The 19,418-nt window shown below is 42.6% G+C and overlaps 2 protein-coding genes across 2 annotated transcripts in view; one reads left to right on the top strand and one right to left on the bottom strand.

Annotated features, from left to right (window-relative positions):
- SP4 (Sp4 transcription factor) overlaps positions 1–750 on the bottom strand; it is a 29,380-nt gene extending 28,630 nt beyond the window's left edge. Inside the window, exon 1 of the mRNA XM_036404416.1 lies at positions 353–750. Within this exon, the coding sequence (XP_036260309.1) occupies positions 353–359 (7 nt within the window). The 5' untranslated portion in view covers positions 360–750. The remainder of the gene's footprint in view (positions 1–352) is intronic.
- On the top strand, positions 64–19,172 carry LOC118694997 (uncharacterized). The gene is made up of 5 exons (XM_036396369.1): positions 64–218; positions 11,195–11,288; positions 15,368–15,532; positions 16,737–16,832; positions 17,787–19,172. Exons 1-5 carry the CDS (start codon positions 64–66, stop codon positions 18,009–18,011), a joined length of 735 nt encoding a protein of 244 aa, XP_036252262.1. The 3' UTR covers positions 18,012–19,172.
- The last annotated feature ends 246 nt before the right edge of the window (positions 19,173–19,418 follow it).

Below are 19,418 nucleotides of genomic sequence, written 5' to 3'. Positions count from 1 at the left end.
GGCAGGAGGAGGGTTGTGCATGGGAGGGAAAGAGGGAGGAAAAGAGGAATGAAGGAGGGAAGGATGTGCTCAGGAGGGAGGGTTAGCGAAGAAAGGGGGAATGGAGGAGGGAGGTACGGAGGAGGCAAGCCGGAGGGGCAGGCAGGAGAGGAGGAGAAGAAAGGGGGCATAAGAGGAAGCAGCACGGATGGGCGGAGGGGCAGCGAGAGAAGATCGGGGTAAGAAGGGGGAGAACAGAGGGAAGAAAAGGGGGAACCCGGGAGGGCGGGATAGAGGGGGGATGAAGGGTGGAGGGAGGAGCAGAGGGAGGGAGGGGTGTGCACAGGAGGGAGAGAGGGAGGGGGTTACATACCGCTCATCCCGCATTAATGCCCCGCTGAGGCGCCGCTCTAGGGGGGAGGAGAAGGAGGAGGAGGAGGCGGAGGGTGGGGTGGGGGTAGCGGGGAGAAGGCCGGTCGCAGCCGGAGCTGGGAGGAGCGGGACGGCCTATTTTTCCACGAATGGCCGCCGCTGGGCTGTGGCGTAGCTGCCTCTCTCTCCGCCCGCCGCTGCCGCCGGCCTCAGCCCGCCGCCTTGAGTGACAGCTGGGGCCCGGGGTGGGAGGCGCGGGGGCGGGGCCCGCCGGGGCCCCAACGACGCCCACTGAGCAGGAAACCGAGCCCAGCCGCCGGCCCCTCGGTCGCCCCGCTCCGCCTCAGCCCGGCTCCCCACGCCGCAGGCACAGGGGGCGGGCCGGGGGCGGGCCGCGGCCCAGAGCCCTCGGCCTCCTCCTCCTCCTCCTCCTCCTCCCGGCCCTCTGCCCGTCCGCGCCGCGCGGGAGGGGGCGTGGCCGCCAAGGCGCGCGCGCTCCGCGGGGGCGTGCGGGAGGCCCGGGCTTCCGCGCTCGCGCCGCTCGCTTGACAGCGCCGGGCGGAGGGGCGGGCGGGGGGCGGAGCCTCGGGCGGGGCGGGGCGGGGCCCGGCCGAGCCCTCAGCCCCGGGTCTCGCCGTGGCTGGGCCCGATGATGGACGGCGCGCGCGCCCCGGTCGCCAGCGAATCCGGCGAGGGGGCGGGCGGGGCCGCGCACGGCCGCCGGCCAACCCGGTGGCGCCTGCCTGCCTCGCGCGCTCGTAACTGACAGCGCGCGGGAAGCCCCCGAGCCGCCGCCTGCCCTGAGGCGCGGCCCCCGCACCCGCTTCCCCGGCCGCGCAGGGAGCGGGAAGGAGACGCCCCTGCGGCTTCCACACGGCAGCCAGGGCCCGTTCGCTCGGCCGCCTCTGTGCTCCTTTGTAACAGCCTCCCGCGCCAGCCCTCTGCCTGCGGGCGGGGGAAGGGTGGCTCGGGGATTGCATCCACACCTGCTGTGTGGAGGCGGGTGCTGCTTTCTCCCTCGCCATTGGCTCGGCCGCAGTGGTGGGCTCACGCGGCACGCCGGGATATGTAGTTCTGGGCTGGCGGTGGCGACGAGCGCGCATGCGTGGCGGCGGTGCCCAGCAGGTGCCTTCGGGGCGGGTCCGCGCTGAGGCGCCCGGGCTCAGCCTCGCTGCGGATTCACAAAGCGGGAGGCGCTCCCCGGTGCGCTGTGCCGGACTAGGCGCGTTGTTGCTGGATTAAAACCACATGAATTACCGTGGTGCTGTTGTTTCCCCCCGATACTTGTGCCGCTGTTCCCTGCGGCTTCGGCCCCTCTCAGCCTGGCTGGTTTGGAGCGATAGCTGGGCAAGCCGAAGCTGGTCGCGGCAGCTATGGTGCATCTACAATAACCACCTCCATGGCAAAGCCTGTTAGTGTTACTCAGATTTGGGAAAAAAAAAAAAAATGGCGCACCGGTGCAAATTTTGTCCGTTAAAATTTTCTATGCCATATGCCCAAGTTATTTGTCAAGTGCAAAATCACCAGCCTCCATAATGATTAGTGGCACAGAACACCTCTCCTACAAGGGAAAGCTGAGAGATTTGGGATTTTTCAGTAGTGAAAAGAGGAGGCTTAAGGGTTAACCTTTTTTGCAGCCTTCCAATACCTAAAGGGAGCCTACAAGTAAGATGGAGAGAGACTATTTGCAAGAACTATTTGTAGGACAATGGGGGGTATGGCTTCAGTCTCAGAGTAGGCTTAGATTAGATACTAGAAAAAAATTCTTTACTGTGGAGGGCTGGGACATTGGAACAGGTTGCCCAGAGGAGTTGTGAATGCTCCATCCCTGGAAGTGTTCAAGGCTAGGCTGGATGCAGTTCTAAGCAACCTGGCCTAGTGGAATGAGTCTCACCTGGCAGAAGGTTTGGAACTAGATGATAATTCTAGGATAAGTCAAAGATGAAAGTACCAAAGCAGATACCAGCTGTTCAACAGTTTCATCCTTCAAAGGGAGGAGGCCGTCTTCCCCTCAATCCCTACTCCAGGCCTCCAACAAACCCTTTGGAAGAGAGGAAATGTAGAAATCCCATTGTAGAGTAAGAAAGTGATAGACATAAACATGATACAGGTTTTTTCCAGACATTGTACAGACAGAAAACACAGGTCACAAGTACAAAACCACAGGACAGAATAGTCTAGGTTGGAGGGACCACAAGGATCATCAAATCCAACTCAAGTGTTACATTGTCCTAGCAGTGAATGAATGATGTTTGTCCCTACTATGAACATAGCCATGCTCTGAATCTCTGCTCTGTTATGTTGTATTGTAGTGGTGAGACACCAGAACAGACCAACTCTTGGGCCAAAGGAACTTCCTTCACAGGAAGTTTTTGAGAAGTTAGGATGTGCATGTAACCAGGCTGCTCTGGGAGTATTTGATTCCACCTCAGTGCAGGGTTGGACAGAGTAATTTTCTGAACTCCATCACAATTCTGTAGTTCCAAAGGTTTCTATTTTCTAAAGAGACAATTTTCTTGTGGGTCAGTCAGCATGGTGTGGTTTTATCCCCAGAGCATAGCTCCATACTTTTGAAAGGCTTACCCACTGTAGTAGAGAAAATTAAAAACTACATTCCTGAAATTGACCCATTTCCTAACAACGTACCAAAGAAAAGTACACAAAAAAGGTATCACACATAACTAGTTAAGATTGCTCCTTCTATGTTTTTGAAAGTGAAAATGAATATTCACTTCTTGCTCCCCCAAACTGTCCTGCCCAGTTATTGTGAACTGAGATTCTAAGGACATCCCACTATTGTACTTTTAAAGAATGTAATTAAAGCTCCCTTCTTTCATCTATATATTCCCCAAAACTGCTTGAATTCCTGCTCTATCTTCATGGCAATTTTTCTTTTTGTTTCACAGCAACAACAGTTGGGAAGGGATCATGACCCCACAAATGCTGAATTATTTGTGTTCAGACAAGCAAGCGGTAGTAGCTCACAGTTTACAGCTCAGCCAAATCCCAGTGCCTCCTAGTCAGTGCCAGGGAGCAGCAAGACTAGGGCTTCCTGCTTAGAGAGTCCACTGCCAAGGCAGGGCAGTGCCCTCCTGGTCAGGGCACCACCCTTCACATCCAAGCATCTTTGAGGTAGTGACAGGACCTGCTGGTGATCCAGTGGTTATCAGAAGAGCAAGAGACTGGGCCACCTCCAGCACAGGGTCAGGGCTGAGCTCCATGCGAGCTCCAGCCGCTGGACAGTGTGTAGGAGTGTATGGTCAGGCTGTTCAGAGCATCAGAGCTTTGCCGTGCACTCAGCTCTGGGAAGCAGAGTATGGGGCACCTCCTGAAGGAAGGGATATATAAGGGATATATGAAGAACAGGCAAATGTGCTATCGAGGTCACTCTCCTTTTTTTTTTTTTTTTTTTTTTGAGACAGAAGTTTTAAGTCCTATGCAATCTTTTAAACTTCACTGGATTTCCATCTGAGGCTGTAGGTACAGTGTTTTTGAAAAATTGCCTCTAGGGTGCAAAGAGTAAAATCTGTCTCAACTCAGCAAGTGATTGAAGTGACAGATAAAAGATGGTGGTGGTGTAGGTGGTTTCAGTAGGGGCACCACGATTTTCATTTTTTATTTTTACCATCCATAGTTACTCCTATACCACCTACTCTTTCCCAAATTCCAAATGTCACTCTTGCTCAAATTCTTTCTGCCAGCTTAAGCTTTCTGAGTCTGCCCCTTTCAGCATTGTTCCCACATGAACCAGTACCTTCCCTTTGCACCCTGACATGGTTGTTCTCTGTGGGCTTTGATTGAAGTCAGCAGAAGTCACCTGTTGGGTTACATGAAAGAAAGATCAGGTCTGAGGATGTATTTCTGTTGGCACAGGGGTTCCGACTGCTAGTGGGGATCTATGAAAGTAAAACATCAGAAACAGGAAAAAAATAAGCAAACGGCTTTCATTACCACTTTCTTTCAGGCTCAGAACTTTAGAAGTGTGTTGTCACCCAGGAAAAGAGCACAACATGGAAGTGTGTGGGTGAGCAAAGACCCACTGAAATATGAGGTTCCTGGCAAGATGTAGCTTAGGCATAGTATCACATGAGGGTGGCTAGTTTGCACAACAGCCCAAACTAAGAAAATCCACTTAATGCTGAGTCTCTATTGCTTTGTGTCTCTCACAGTGAGTATATATTTTAACTACAAAGAGCTTAGCTCCTTGTTTTTGATACTTTAATTATCCTTTCTCTCTATCCATATGTGCAGTTTTCTGTCTCTCTTGTTTGTCAGTTCTTCTATGTTTTGTTCCTGTTTTTCTTATCTTTTAATTTTCTTTATTTTCTCCGACTTTTTCCTGTGTGAATTTAATTCCCTGTGTCTTGCTTTTCCCATTATTTTTTGCTACTTTCTTTCCTTGTTCTAATAGCCACCCATTTCTCCACCTCAAAAATATTCTCTCACCCTAAATCCCCACCTGTATGTTGCATTCTTTTTTTTTTCTTTTTTTCTTTTTTTCTTTTTTTCTCCCCCTTTTTAAGTTCCCAAACTCTTTTCTTTATCACTTCTGGCTTGCTCTTTAGGCTGTCTTTAGCATTCATTGATTTTTCACCTAACTCACTGACTGATATTTTTGAGCCTATTAGGCATGACTCTATAGAGCACGGTGGGGCTTGTAATGCTGAACAGAACAACATCAAATATCTTTACAAAGGGAAAAAAAAAGAGGGGGCGTGAAGGGGGAGGGAAAGACAGCTGTCTGCATGCTCCAGTTTCATTGGTTCCCTTCTCTACTCTCTGCCAGCCCTTGCATAGGTTGCATTTGGACAGAGAGAGACGAGAGGCTGGCAGCTGCAAACAGCAGAGACAGTAATGACATGGTGGCTTCACAAAACTGTAAGTCCAGTTGTAGAGGAGCTTGTATTAGATTAAAAATGCTGCAGCCCTTAGACACAAGGTGCTGAACTACTATAAGACCACACTGTTTGACTGAAGCTGGGGGTGTGGTGAGAATATTTATATAAACATAAGAAGGAGTAATTTTTGTCTGCCAGGATTGCATAAGATCAAGTGTCAGATAACCATATTTCTGAATGGAGCTTATTTGCCAGCCCAGAGGCTCTTTTGCCAGTTCTTTCATGCTCCCTTTGTGCTCTTGGTGCTGCTTTGCCATGGAACTCAAATTTTCCCCAAGAAATATATGCAGGTTTGGGTGCATATTTACTCTTATGCTTCTGGTGGGTTTGTTGTAAACTCAAGTCCATCAACAGCAACTTTGAAGAATTTGGTGATGGCGTAGCATTACTGATCAGACGGAGCCTGGACCAGAGCCACAGTGGAAATCGTGTACTTGGCAAGCAAGCCCCTTCGGCATTGTTCCACATGATCCCAAGTGAACCAAGCAAGAGGTATTTGACCTGCTTGGAATCTGTGAAAAATATCTATTGACAACACCAGGGGAACTCGAGCAATGATTTCTTTTGTAGCATCCTCTCTTTGCAAATGCATCAGCCTGGGGAATCTCAGACAGCACAGGACTGGATTAAGAATCCTGCCTTCAGGAAGACAAGTAGCAAAAATGAATGCTTCAGTTCTGAATGCCATGGCCCTAACTTCTCCAGGCCTGAAACACAAAGCTTCCCTTCTTTGCACTGCATTCAATTGTACCTGCTTCTCACTCACTTGATGTTCTCCTAGGATTTTCTCATGTCATTACTGTGTTGCAGTTACTACGAGAAAGCAGGTATGTCTCAGGCACTGAATCAAACACTTATTCTGAACAGGGTTTATGTGGCTCTAGACAGGGCCCATGCACTCTGCACCCTGCTACTGTATCAGCTCTGACTATTGGATGACATTGTATCAGACATTGTGAAAGTGAGCTTTTAGTTTAGGAAGGGAAGTGAAATCTACCTGACATTACTCAAGACATCAGATTTTGTTTCTTGTCACAGTAACAGGTGACAGCTGCAATCCAGGACTTCAGCATATCCAAGGACGCAGTGTGGAAATTGACTTCAGGGCATTCACTGAGAACCTCCCCTACCAGGTCAAAAATGTGTTCTTCCAACACCCAGGACCATGTAATTCAGCACAGAGATAATCTGCATACCTAAGGGAGTGATAATTGTCTTCTGTATTCTTTTCTATGCCCAATCTATCACAAGTTTAAAAACTAAAATCAAGTCTTGCCTGAAGTACGTTTGATCTCAGGGAGTTACTTGATTCTACTTGTCATTGTTATGAAGTATTTTTGGCTTCTCTTCTCCTGTCCCAAGCATCTGTCAAGTGTAAGTCTCTGCAGACATCTTGCCTTCTCCTTTCTCCTAAGCCAGAGAGCCCCTGTTGGCTAGGTGTGTGACCATCATCAATCCTACATTAAGTAGGGAGGAAAAACCTTGAGATGTAGTTCCTTCTGATGAGGAGATAGATACTCTTAAATATGTAAAAAAATGTGGGAAAGCCATGTGTAGAATAAAGTCTGACAGAAAATCAAGGACTTTTCTTTGAGGTAGACAAGTACACACAGCCAGTGACCACTGAAAGTAATTAAATCAGTAACTGAAAAGGCCTTAGTGAAGATTGCCAATGGATGAGCTCATGAGCTTGACTGCCAGGGTGCAGGTGCAGTCCCCGGAGGCCCTGATGGGTCAGTCTGTTGATCTCAGTGTGCTGGGAGCTTGAGGGATCATAGTCTTCTTGTGTCAGTGTGGCCAGGAGAGAGCAGCGGGATGCACAGATACCACACACCTCCATGTATCACCCAACCACAGCGTTGTCTTCCATGGTTGTTACAAAAGCTTGCAACACAGTGACTCCTTCCTTTTGATCTAGAGCCTGGAGATCTGAACTGGTGGATGTGGTGATTTAACCCCAGCCAGCAAGTAAGTAACACTCAGCTCACTGAGGCTCGCTGCCTCCTGGCTCCAGTGGGATGGGGAGGAGAAACATCTGGGTTTACATAAGAACAGTTTAATAATTAAAATAAAATATAAAATACTAAACACCAAACATAAATTAATAATAATAATAATAACATCAATGAAAATGTCGGCAACAAAGAGAGAGAAATAAAAATAAAACCCAAGAAAGACAAATGATGCACAATACAATTGTTCATCACTTGTTGACCATCATTCAGTCCAAGCCTGAGCAGCAATTGTCTCCTCCTGTCAACTCCACCCATTTATGTACTGGGCATGGTACATTCTGTGGTATGGAAATCCCTGTGTCTAGTTTGGGTCAGCTGTCCTGGCTATGATCCTTTCTGGCTGCTTGTGCACCTGTTCACCAGCAAAGCTTGGGAAACTGGAAAGTCCTTGATTTAGAGCAATTATTTCTCAGCAGCACCTAAAAAATCAATGTGCTGTCAACATTATTCTTATACTAAATGCTAACCCCACAGTATTGTACTAGCTACTAGGAAAAAGAAAAATTATCTCAGCAGCCAGGATAGCAGAGAGAATTTTTTCCCCATCAGTGACCCCATCAGATGCAGTTGAGGGTGTATCCAAGTCTACTTCCACTTCCTATCAAAATGGTTGTTTTAACTTCCTATATGACCTCACCTGCTATTGATTTTCCAGTCCCAAAATGCTGCCAGGGCACTGAGATAGGGGAACTCTACTTTGGGTCTCTGCATGACTAGTTATTTCCTTTACTTGCTCAACAACATGCCTACACACTAGTCTTCTCACAAAAAAAGGGCTGAACTTATTAATTTTGTACTTCTCATTCTAGAAATCTCTTTTTGCTGCTGAGCTGCCCCACCTGCATTTGCAGAACTCTTCTCATAGAGACAGATGTGATGCTCAAAAGGATCCTGTCTTTGTCATCTTTGACAATATATGACAACAGAGAAAGTTGTGTCTGATGTAACCAACTTTGCAGTCTCATTTTATGTGGCCCATTGTGTGCAGGAAACTCTTCTGGCTCAGGAAGTCTGCCTGCATCTGTGCTGCCACCGAAAGCACTGCTGCTCTGCCCACATACATGTTTTTTGCTCAGTTCATCTTCCAAAAATGGAGACACTGTGATGGCAGGTGTGGTGATAGGTCCAGGGCCTGTTATATTAGTTGTTTAAAGTTGTTCAACTTAAACAGTTCAAAGACAGAATCACAGAATATGCTGAGTTAGAGGGCACCCATCAGGATCATTGAGTCCCACTCATGGACTCACGACCTCTCTTACCTATTCCTTGCAGTGAAACCAGGCTGGCAGTTTACAAAGTACCAGAGGATGGGAAAGTGGGATGATGTTCAACCAGGATACTAGTTAACATGCCTCTAATAAATGTAGGCATAAACAGGATACCCTATGTTCTGTGTTATTTGCAGTTTGTAATCCAAATTTTTTATGTGGTACCAGTGACCCAGTTCTGCACAGGTCTTGTATCAATAAATGTAGATGAAAACTGCATGAGGGACATGTGTCAGTTCTTGTTTGAGAAAATCAATGAATGTACCTGGAATTTCAAGTCTGCAGGTACAGCAGATGGAGGGGGGAATGGGAGGTAGATTTTTTCCTCTCTGAACTCTAATCAAAAAGAAAACAGATGAAACAAGCACATTTCATAGTCTCAAATATATTTTCTAACCTTGACTCTTCAATAGGATACAGTTTTACTTTCATGAAATTTCTGAGGAGAGGGAACCAAGAACATGAGCCATAGACTCATTTTTTACCTAGCTCCAAGTCTCAGTGCATTTTATTGTAGAAGAATAACCCTTGCAAAAGAATTGCACTGACGAGAGTCCAGATAGGAGTAAACTTGTATTAATAGCTAATTTCAAGTACCCAGGATTAATGGCTCAAATACTACTGAAGGATATAGCTAAGAGTAGCAAATTCTTGTAAATACAAAGGAGTGCTTTAAGCAGTAGGTGGCTTTGCTGGTGTGCAAGAGATTTAGTCCTAAGTAACAAATGAGATCTGATTTAAGAAGTAATTATAGCTGACTCTCTCTGTCACAGTCGCTGCAAGATAGTGAAGATTAGTGTAGTAATCTTAACTGTAGAATGGGTGTCCACAGGCATAAAACCATGAAATCCAAGGCAAAGTACTTTGAAAAATAAAATCCTTAAAATCAACCTGGTAAATATTTAACTGCACTATAGCATAATGATTGAAAGAACTAACATACTGCATTAGATAGTTTATTTGAGTAATAAATAAGCCTATGAAGAGTTAAAAGCAGCCCCCATGATGCCAGGGGGAAGCATCAAGAACAGTGTCATCTGAATTCTGTAGCTGATGAATTTGTCAGAGAGGTTCTGTGAGGAAATGTAAGATTCAAGTGGTCAGAAATAAATCTGAAAGAAGATAAATATTTGGAATCAAAGACCTGCAGGCATCAAGAGATGCATTAAGCTGTCTTGAGAGAGTGGATCAAAGTCAGCAAGAGATCTAACCTCTGAGATGTTGCTATTTAAAACTAGCAGACCACCAGGGCATGAATTTCTGAAAGGCAAGTCACTGTCAGAAACTGTCATGAAAATATTTAGTACTAAAAAATAGCTAATTTAAGTTACAACTTTCTGTTTCTTTGAGACTGTAATAAAAGTAGCAAGAATGAAAATCCAGCAGGATCCACTTGTTTGCCTCTTCCTCAAAGGAATGGAGAAACTCTGAGGAGTATTTTTCTAACCTCTTCTTAGAAAGTTGAATGGTGGAGATTATACCTCAGTTTTTTGGTGACCTATTTCTGTCTGTAGCTATCCATAGAGTCAGAAGGTTTTCCTGTTTTATCCTAAACCTTTCCAGCTGTGATTAAAGCCAGCAAGGTTCTTCCATGCCTTCAGTGTCATGAAGCACAATCATGAAGAGGAATCCCTGCTTTTCAGAATTTTCTATGTATTGGAAGGTTGAGATATCACCTCCGCACCTGCCATCAGCCTCTATTTTTTAGAGCAAATATTACCTCTCCCTTTTTCAATAATTTTCCATATTTTAAACCATTTTAAAGTACTCTTCTTTATGTCCTGTTGTATTAGACTACTCCAAACAGAGGCTTCTGAAAGGTGAGTTAAGAAAAACAGTTAGTAATTCTGCCTTACGTATGACATATCTATAAGAATGTCCCAGGATGAGTTTTTCTGTTTCTCCATCAGTGTGGTATCACTGATTCTATTCAATATGTGGTTTAATGTAACAGCCAGGTCTCTTTCTACAGAGCTGTTAGTATTCTCAATTTTGTATTTATGCATTTGATTTTCTTCTAGCTTCAGTATAGTTCTTGGTCCTTGTATTTATTGAGTTTCGTCTTATTGATTACAGACCACTTCTCTCATTTATCGAAGTAATTTTGAATTCTAATCTTTCAGCTTCCTTGCACCCCTTTTCTTTGGCATTTTTTGAGTGTGTTGTCCATTCCATCAACCAAGTCTTAAGTGAAAATTTTGTGTTGGATCAGATTTTGGCCAGATCTTATCAGAATTATAATCAGATGTATTATATATCCTTTCTATTTGAAAACAAAATATGAATAGGTCTAGGAGTATTTTCTGCAAGCAATTACGCACATATTGTGCGCAGCAAGTTAACCCAGAACAAAATGTTTCTGTGCCCTGTTAATGAGAAGGTCAAGTAAGGTAGTGCCCAAAGATTCCCCTAAGTCAATACACATCTCTGCTACTGCCTTTTTTGCTATGAGGCAGATAATCTGTTAAAGGAAGAAAACACAGCAGTTTATCAAACTTTTTTTTGCAACAAATCTTTCCTGCCTGTTTGTTTTTCACTGACCCTCCAGGTGCTTTAAAAGTGTCAATTTAATAATTTATTAGATTATTGTTCTTGATGTTGAAATGATGTGGACTGCTGATTTTTCCTTTCTGAAGTTGGTATTTTATTCTTCCCTATTCAGACTACCCATTGTTCAAGAATTCTTGAAAACAGTGATGGCAATGCAGTGTTATAAACGTTTTAATTCTAGGACCACTTCACAGAAAATATCTGAGGTAAATATTTAGATACTGTGTGAGCATAAAAATTGTGTCTGTTATTGATATTAATATTTGACACTTGCTTCAAAAGGAGAAAATTATGTAAACACTTTAAAAGACAAAATTTGCAAGACATAAAATAAAGTAAAATAACTTTTCAGAAGTTGTATAATTACTTTATTACTTTTCTTTGTAGCTTTAAGAGACTTTTCCTTCTAAATATTGCTGAAGCTTATTAGAAGAAGGTAGTTAGATACTTACTAATTTTCTCTATCCAAACTACATTATAATAAATTACTGGTTGCCAAATTGCTTCTTTGAAATAAGTCACTGGCGAAAAGAATTAGAACATGAACAAAAGAAGAATAGAGGTAGTAAGACATAGAAATATTGAAATATACTGTATTTACACACAGCTGGCCAGGTTTATCCCCTTACCCCTCAATTTTCCCACTCTTGCTCCTCTCCAAATCACCTAAACATCTCCCTTTTCCTGCCTCTGGATCCTCCCCTAAACATTATCCTGCACAACTTGACAATGCTTTTCTCCTGCATTGAATGATGTATCCCAGCCCTAGGCAGCACCTTTGCTTGGTCTGAAAGGGGATCTAGAGAGCTGTTTGCTTGCAGCACTTTGTCATGATGGCTTTTCCAGGTGGACACTGGGCCCCTGCTGGGATGGTCCAGGGAGGGGCCCAAATAAAGTGTTTGTTTCTTGGTGGTCCTTGGTTCAGGTTGTGCTGTGGCCAGCAGGACCAAGGCAGTGATTGTCCCCTTGTACTCGTCACCAGTGAGGCCACACCTTGACCCCTGTGTTCAGTTTTGGGCTCCTCACTACAAGAAAGACACTGAGGTGCTGGAGAGTGTCCAGAGAAGGGCAACGGAGCTGGGGAAGGGTCTGGAGTATACATGTCCTATGTGGGAGCTGGGGTTGTTCATCCTGGAGAAAAGGAGACTTGGGAGGAACCTTACTGCACTCTACAGCCTGCCTGAGAGGAGGTTGTAGCCAGATGGAGTTCAGCCTCTTTTCCCAGCTAATCTGGGATAGGACATGATGAAAAGGCCTCAAGTTGCACCAGGGAAGGTTTAGATTGAATATGAAGAAAAATTTCTTTGTTGAAAAGGTTGCCAGGACTTTAAACAGGCTGCCCAAGGAAGTAGTGGATCACCATCTGTGGAGGTATTTAAAAGGCATGTAGATGTGACACTTAAGGACATGGTTTAGTGGTGGACTTGTCAGTGCTGGATTAACAATTGAACTCAATGATTTTACTGGTCTTTTCCAGTGTAAATGATTCTTTGATTGTATGAGTCTAGGTTCCTGCCTGCTACTCTGCCTTCCCTGTACTCCTCAGGACTTGTGGAAAATGGTCCTCAGTGGTCTGATGGCTTCTGTGATGGGTCTGAGGGCAGCCCAATAGGGTAGAATTTGAGTTCCCCATCATTCCACTGTCTCTCTGAGCATCCTTGTGGGTGTGCAGGTGAGCTTTGTCACACAACTGAATAATTCTTCTGACACAAATAGTCCTCGAGATAATAATAAGAAGGAAAAACCCAAAAAAAAACCCAAACCACCCTTCTTCCACCAAATAGTTGTAACCTTTCAATTGTGACTTGTCGCAGACATCTTTTTATGAAAATCCTTTCTTAGGATCTTTTCCCCTTCTGAGAAGCTAAGAGGCCTCAGGGACAAAATGTGAACAATGGTTATCTGCTGCTATGGAATGCAACAGGTGGATCCGTGATTGGTCTCGTGTGGATGTTTGGAATTAGTGACCACTTACGGCAGAGCTGGCTCTCTCTCTGTCCGAGTCACAGACCTTTGTTTTCATTCTTTTCTATTCTATTCTTAGCTCAGCTAGCCTTCTGAAAGGAAACTTTTCCTTCTATTCTTTTCAGTATAGTTATAATGTAATATATATGTCATAAAATAATAAATCAAGCCTTCTGAACATGGAGTCAACATTCTCATCTCTTCCATCATCCAAAGACCCCTGTGACCACTGTCACAGTAACTGATTTTTGTTGGTGAAATTTAAACCCCTCTGGAGGAAAGCACCCATTTGCTATTGGTCTTGTAAGTACACGTATTTGATGCTATGAGTTGTGGGAGGTGATTACTGGAATCTGTTCCTTCTTCATTAATAAGGAAAAAAAATCAGAAAAACAGTGAAGAAAATGTGCCACTTTACATTGGTCATACTTTTATGGTTTCTTTAGTGTTTTCTTTTTACCTTGTTTTTGATGATGATGGAAATAAAAGAAGTTATTTCTTTTTTGTAAAGAGCTTCATGTAGATTGCCAAGACTCACTTCCAAAGAGCTGAAAGTCACATTTTAAATCATAACAAAATTCTTCCCTTTTCATCAAGCTTCAGTTATTATGTGAGTTTTAAAAAGAGAGTTGCTTTTGGATACTCCTTGGAATTACGTGGTGCTCAAAGAAGCTGTTGCTAAGAAATTCAGAGTTCAAGTTTTTCTTCTTAGCAGAAGAATATGGCCATGAACAGCTCTCCATGTGCTTTAGAAGAATACCTTCATTTATAGCTAGATATTTAAATTTATATTTTAGAACACAGACAAAGTTGTCTGGCATGAAAGACAGCTTTCCTAGGCAGCAAATTTACTGTACATTGAAATAAGCAGCTCACAGAAGTGGACAGAACCAATCTGACATCATGCAGCCTGTTCATGTTAGTGTTCTCATGAAGAACTACTAAAGAGTTGTAATGTCAGAGTTATGTCTCTTGTAACAATGGATAACAACTCTGCACTGGCTAGATGTCTTCTGCTGCTCTCTAAGCTGAACAGGAAATCTAATTCATCTCATGTGGTTTCCTGATGAAATATATACTGGCAATGACAAACGTATGAGCGCTGCTAAATTCAGTTGCTAGATAGTGAAAGATATCTTCTGTTTTTTTTTTTTTGTTTTGTTTTTGGTTTGGTTTTTTTTCCTACAATGAAACATTAAACTTGCCAAACAAATGACTAAAGGTCAATATAAAATATAATATGGAAATGGCTTCTCTCTTTACTTACCTGAAAAATAATAGCTAAAACATAATTAAGAGAGAGAGAAACAGAGAGATTTCTGATTTAATGTGTATATTTTACATATTAAAAAATGGAAGACATTTTCAATTAAGTAATATCTGTCCTGAAGCTTCACAAGTGCACCTCACAGCTCTTGGGTAAGCTCTCCATTGGTGCTTATCTGTGATGACTAAAGAGCATGAATGAAGTGCCAAACTCCTTGGGTACCATTAACTCTCCCTCTTTGGGAAGGTATGCATTCAATCACTAGGGAGGGAAAACAGCCAGACAGTGAAAACAGCCAGACAGTGGCTGCTGAAACCACACAGCAGTGCAGGTGAAATATTTGGCTATGAACAGCTAAACTATTTTGTCAGTTTGGCAATAAATTTTATTCTAAGTAGAATTCCCTGGTCCACATCCAAGCGCTGACACTAGCTGTTTTTCCTGGTTCAAACAGAGAGTGAGAAGGGAAACAACTGGGATAACCAAAGTCAAACCTTCTGTTTCATGTGATCAGTAAATACTTTGTGCAAAGTTCCTGCAGTCTCTGTGAAAAGCTGAGATAGCTGGCACAGCAAAGCAGGTAACAGCTCTGGAAGCAAAAAAACTGGCATGCTGGAGCTTATGCTAGTTTGATCCCTTCTGCTGTATTAGAGGACATATTGTAGATTCTTTATTTTCTACTTTTATTTAAAAATTATTTTTCTTTTGACAGAGTTTGTAATTTCCCATTTTTAGTTACAGAAACATTTAACATCTGTCCTTTTTCTCAGTTTGCTTGTTCTTGACAATGCTTGTCTCAGAAAAGCCATGATATTTCAAATCATGGGATCTATACTGATCTCACTGGTCATTGCAGCACTAGCCATTAGCAAACACAATTCTACACTAGCTAATTAAAGTCTTCTGGGTTTGGCATTTAGTTTTGTGTGCTGATTCACAGCAATGTACTTACTTGTGCTGGGTTCATATGCAGCTGTGTGTCTTCACAACTGCCTTTAGCCAGCTTGAGAAGGTGCTCTTCCAAAAAGAATGATTCTTCTTCTTCTTGCCCAGGTGTGCATTACCATTGATTTCCTTGTGGTTGTACCGGTGTGGCCATGCAGCAACTCACAGAAACTCAACCCAACTGGAAAAAACACTCACACAAAAGATATTTTCTCAGCTAAGCTGTTTCAGCTGACTGGTGATGAAGCAGCACACCCCCAACACAAGGGGAAGGTGAGAAGATGTGGCCAGGCACAAACTAGAATTGCACCCTTTCAGCAGAAGTGAAGATCAGCTGCAAGAGGTGTGACTCCTTTTCTTCACTGTGGGGTTAGCAGAACACCTCTACACCTATTCTCTTTGCTTTCATGAGGTGCCTTCTTCTTTCTCTCCTTTGTAAGAGGCTCAGCAAAGCTGCGAGGCTGTGCTTGTGTCATAGCTGGAAAGAGAGGCATGCTGTTTGGACTCCTGAGCTGCCTTTGCTGGCAGCATGGCCCACATGAACACCTTATAGCTGTTACTTAGCTCAGGTTTCAAGGCCAGACTCACAATTACCCACACTGGTTTTCAGCTTCAACCTGTGTACAGGGACAAGTTGACTGATGTACTAGGAGGGAAAACCTAAGTAGGAAATGCAAGCAAGAGAAATTAGTCTGACCTTAGGACACATGGGGCAGAGTTACCTTAAGTTATAAGTGACTTCACTTATAATAAGTGAACAAATAAGCCCAGAATGAGGAATGTCTCACAAGGACTCAGCATGAGATATGGTATATGAGCAACATCAAGACATGTGGTGGCCTTGCAGCGATTTTAAAGCATATAATAAAGTTTTATAGAATATGTGGATGAGCCTAAAAATTAGCAGGAAGGATGAAACAGTTACCATTCTCAAAGCACTTGTGAAAGTTGATCCGCTGTCTATCATGTTGCTGATGCAGATATTTACAAAGAGAGGCTAACGCTGCTTTAACTTGTACAATACATTAACATTCTCTGGAGAGCTACTATGGCATGTGACACAGGTTGCACTAGTATCCTCTTTGGCCTTGCTCCTAGACATTTCTCTTAAGCCAAAAGCTGAACTGAGTGATCAGGCACTACCGCTTCACTGGGTGTACAAGTCTCACAGTACTCTATAATCTGGAGAAGCTTCTCGGCTGCACATTTCATATTCTTAAAGAATTTCAGGTCTGAACTATGTCAGCCTCTTTTTTTTTTAATTATTCTTTATTGTAGGCATTTTTAAACTTTTTTTTTTAAAAAAAAGATTCTTGACCAGCCCACTATCTCCCAGTCACAAGTTAATGACCGTTGTTGACAATTCTGCTATTTGGCTTCTGGGGAGAGGTTACTTATGCCAAAAGCTGTGTAGCTGTGCCATAGTTTGGGAAGAACCTCTTGGTGTTAGCCCAAGTGTCTGATCTTCTAATTTCAGCAGAAGACCCAAACATCTGAAGAATGTACCTGGGTTATGACTCTTCAGCAGACGCCAAATGCGCTCCAGAAAAGAAGCACTGAAAGTATCACTCTAGTACGAACAAACCTGCTCTACCTACTTGAACTTTTTAGCCTATATGTGAAGGAATGCAAGAGTCAGCAGTGACTGTAAATGATCTCAGTGGCCAAGAAAGCTTTGCTCCCCATGTCCTTGTTCCCTTCCTTCCTGATCCATGTGTTCTTGTCCCAAGCACCCATCCTTCCTTGTTCAGGTTATAACAGGCTTTGTTGTGAATTGACATGACCCATTGCTGACTGAAAGTGTTCCCAAAAAGACATCATTAGCTGTGGGGCTAGCATAGTGCAAGCACCAGGAGTGAGTGGTCAGTGCTGGGCCAGAATGGAAGGGTGGGAAGGGCAGGTAGCAGTGTGTGCATCAACTATGGAAGGGTTTGAGTTGGCTTCCTAAAGCTGTGGAACCCCTTGAAGATGAACAGTCTGTCTTGCAACCAGTGACAGTGAAAATGCTAACTAATAAGGTTCTATAAACTCTGGTTAACAATATTGCTAAAATTAATAATGAAGGCAAAAACTGGAAGGTAATGTTCTTCAAGCCTGTCTTTGCTGCAGATGTACCACTGATAATGGAGTAACATGCAGCTGAAACTTAATTGGAACACTAAGGAAAGCTTGAGCTATTTATGGTATTTAATAATTTAATAGTACAAAGTGCACTGATTGTAGTAGTATTCATTTTTCTATTTAATTTAATTATTACTTCTATTTCTTAATTAATAATGCAAGAGTGTATTTTTGTGTAGCACTTTTTTCTGAGCAGTTCCCATTTTGCACCAGTATTTAATCAAGATCTTCCTGCTTTTTGTAAAAAATTAGTACATTCCAGTATGCACACATTCTGAAAAATTGCTTGAGTCTGTAATCTATGAGATCCCTCCAAGGCTCATAAAGAGGATCTTACCACTAAATGTTTATTCCAGGATGTGTAAGAGCCCTCTAATTTTTACATTCCTATGTTTACAACTCTCAGGTAAAAACAGGGAGTTTTATTTCTCCCACTACAACTGGGATTTCAAAGCACGGAGATGTTAAAGTCTGTACTCAAAAAGGTTATTTAAGATCATGGATCCCGCTAGATGACTTGCCTAGAGTGCAAAGAAAAGCTTTTGTGGAACAAGCACTGAACTTACATCTGCCAATTCCAAGAGGATCTTCCTTACTACTGGACTTTACTGTCTCACTAAGATTGCAATAAAGAGTTCTTTAAAGCTGGATTTAGTGTACTTTGTTGAGTGGGAAGAAAGATTTTCCTCTAAGGGAAGTTTTGAATGTAGGTCACAGGAGGGCAGAAAGGATACAAAATAGCTGCTGATGCACATGATGGCTTTTATGGGCAAGGAAAATGAAAGCTGTAATGTTTTGGGGAAAAACTCAACTTTATCCATGACATGAAAACCAAGCTTAAATTAAGGAATACTGGGTTATACTGAAGGCCTAAGGGATTGAGGTCTGTAGAGAATAGTCATCCCTCTGGAAAAATAAAGGAGGTACTCCATAGATTAACTCTAGAACTTTGCATTGCTCTAGAACAAGATATTGTTACTTAGAAAGCCACTGTGCTGACAGCCTGTGTACCTACTCAGAATGTAGGTACACAGAATGAAAAAAAAAAAAAAAATCAATTTTAAGTGTATGTCTTAAATGTGAAGAAATAAGATGCTGCATTTGTGTAATGGGGTTGCTTTTGTGTATTGATGGTAAGTTACTTCTCAGTGTTTAAGATCATTTATGAGTATAATCATGTGTCTAAATTTTGTACCTCTATTTTATATGAAGTAGTTTTTGTTGAGCTATTAGTGGACCTGCATGCAATTTTTATGGCTTAGAAAGCAAATTTTAAATTGAAGTGCACAAAATAAGGAACAAACATTTTCCAAAGGAACTTGCCCTGACGTGAAAGAAATTCTTGTTGGGACCTCTAATTTCCTATGCTTGATATAGGAGACCAGCCTAAAGGAAGAAAAGAAGGTGAATTCTCAACAGGTGGCATAGACAGGATATACTTTATTATGACCTGCCTTGTTCTGGGAGTTTTAAGTATCATTGGTAACAGAACTGGACTTTAGGTCTGTGCATGACCTAGTCAGACTAGTCTTACTTTCCAGAATATAGTTTCACTCAACGAACTTTTTATATTTTCATACTGTAGTATTTGAATTTTAATTTTGTTTTAATTTTATAGCATTCTATTAATAAAACTGATTTTATACAGTTGTATATAGAAAAATGAGTATTCAAGTGTTGTCATTTTACCAGTTCCATGAGTAATGTATTTTCTGTTCACAATGTTTTCTTCTATAGTCTATATAAATGTGCTATTTATATGTTTTGTAATAATAAATTATTCTCTTCAGGATGTTCAGAGTATTTGATTTAATGACTGAAAACTAGTTTTAAATGCTAGAATTAAAGACAGATATTATTAGATAATCTTGAAACAACAAAATTTTGAATACATGAAAATTGTAAGAAAGCAATATATTTTACAAAAGGAAAACTGTATTGGAATTATGCAATGAGTTTTTTATTCTTATATTGTCCGGATTAATACTGTTCCAGTGATTTTATAAATAGCTATCTTTTTCCACTGCATTTCATCTTT

This window comes from Molothrus ater, chromosome 1, assembly GCF_012460135.2.
Source record: "Molothrus ater isolate BHLD 08-10-18 breed brown headed cowbird chromosome 1, BPBGC_Mater_1.1, whole genome shotgun sequence".
NCBI classification, from domain to species: Eukaryota; Metazoa; Chordata; class Aves; order Passeriformes; family Icteridae; genus Molothrus; species Molothrus ater.
Note: the sequence above shows the minus strand (reverse complement) of the source record. Positions and strands in the feature narration are given on the sequence as shown.

Bases quoted from the DNA above. Each gene is read 5' to 3' on its own strand.
- LOC118694997 (XM_036396369.1), top strand. From the start codon at position 64: ATGTGCTCAGGAGGGAGGGTTAGCGAAGAAAGGGGGAATGGAGGAGGG. The intron at 219-11,194 runs GTAAGAAGGGGG...TTCCCTATTCAG, and splicing joins GGCAGCGAGAGAAGATCGGG to ACTACCCATTGTTCAAGAAT. The intron at 16,833-17,786 runs GTACGAACAAAC...TACAACTCTCAG, and splicing joins GCACTGAAAGTATCACTCTA to GTAAAAACAGGGAGTTTTAT.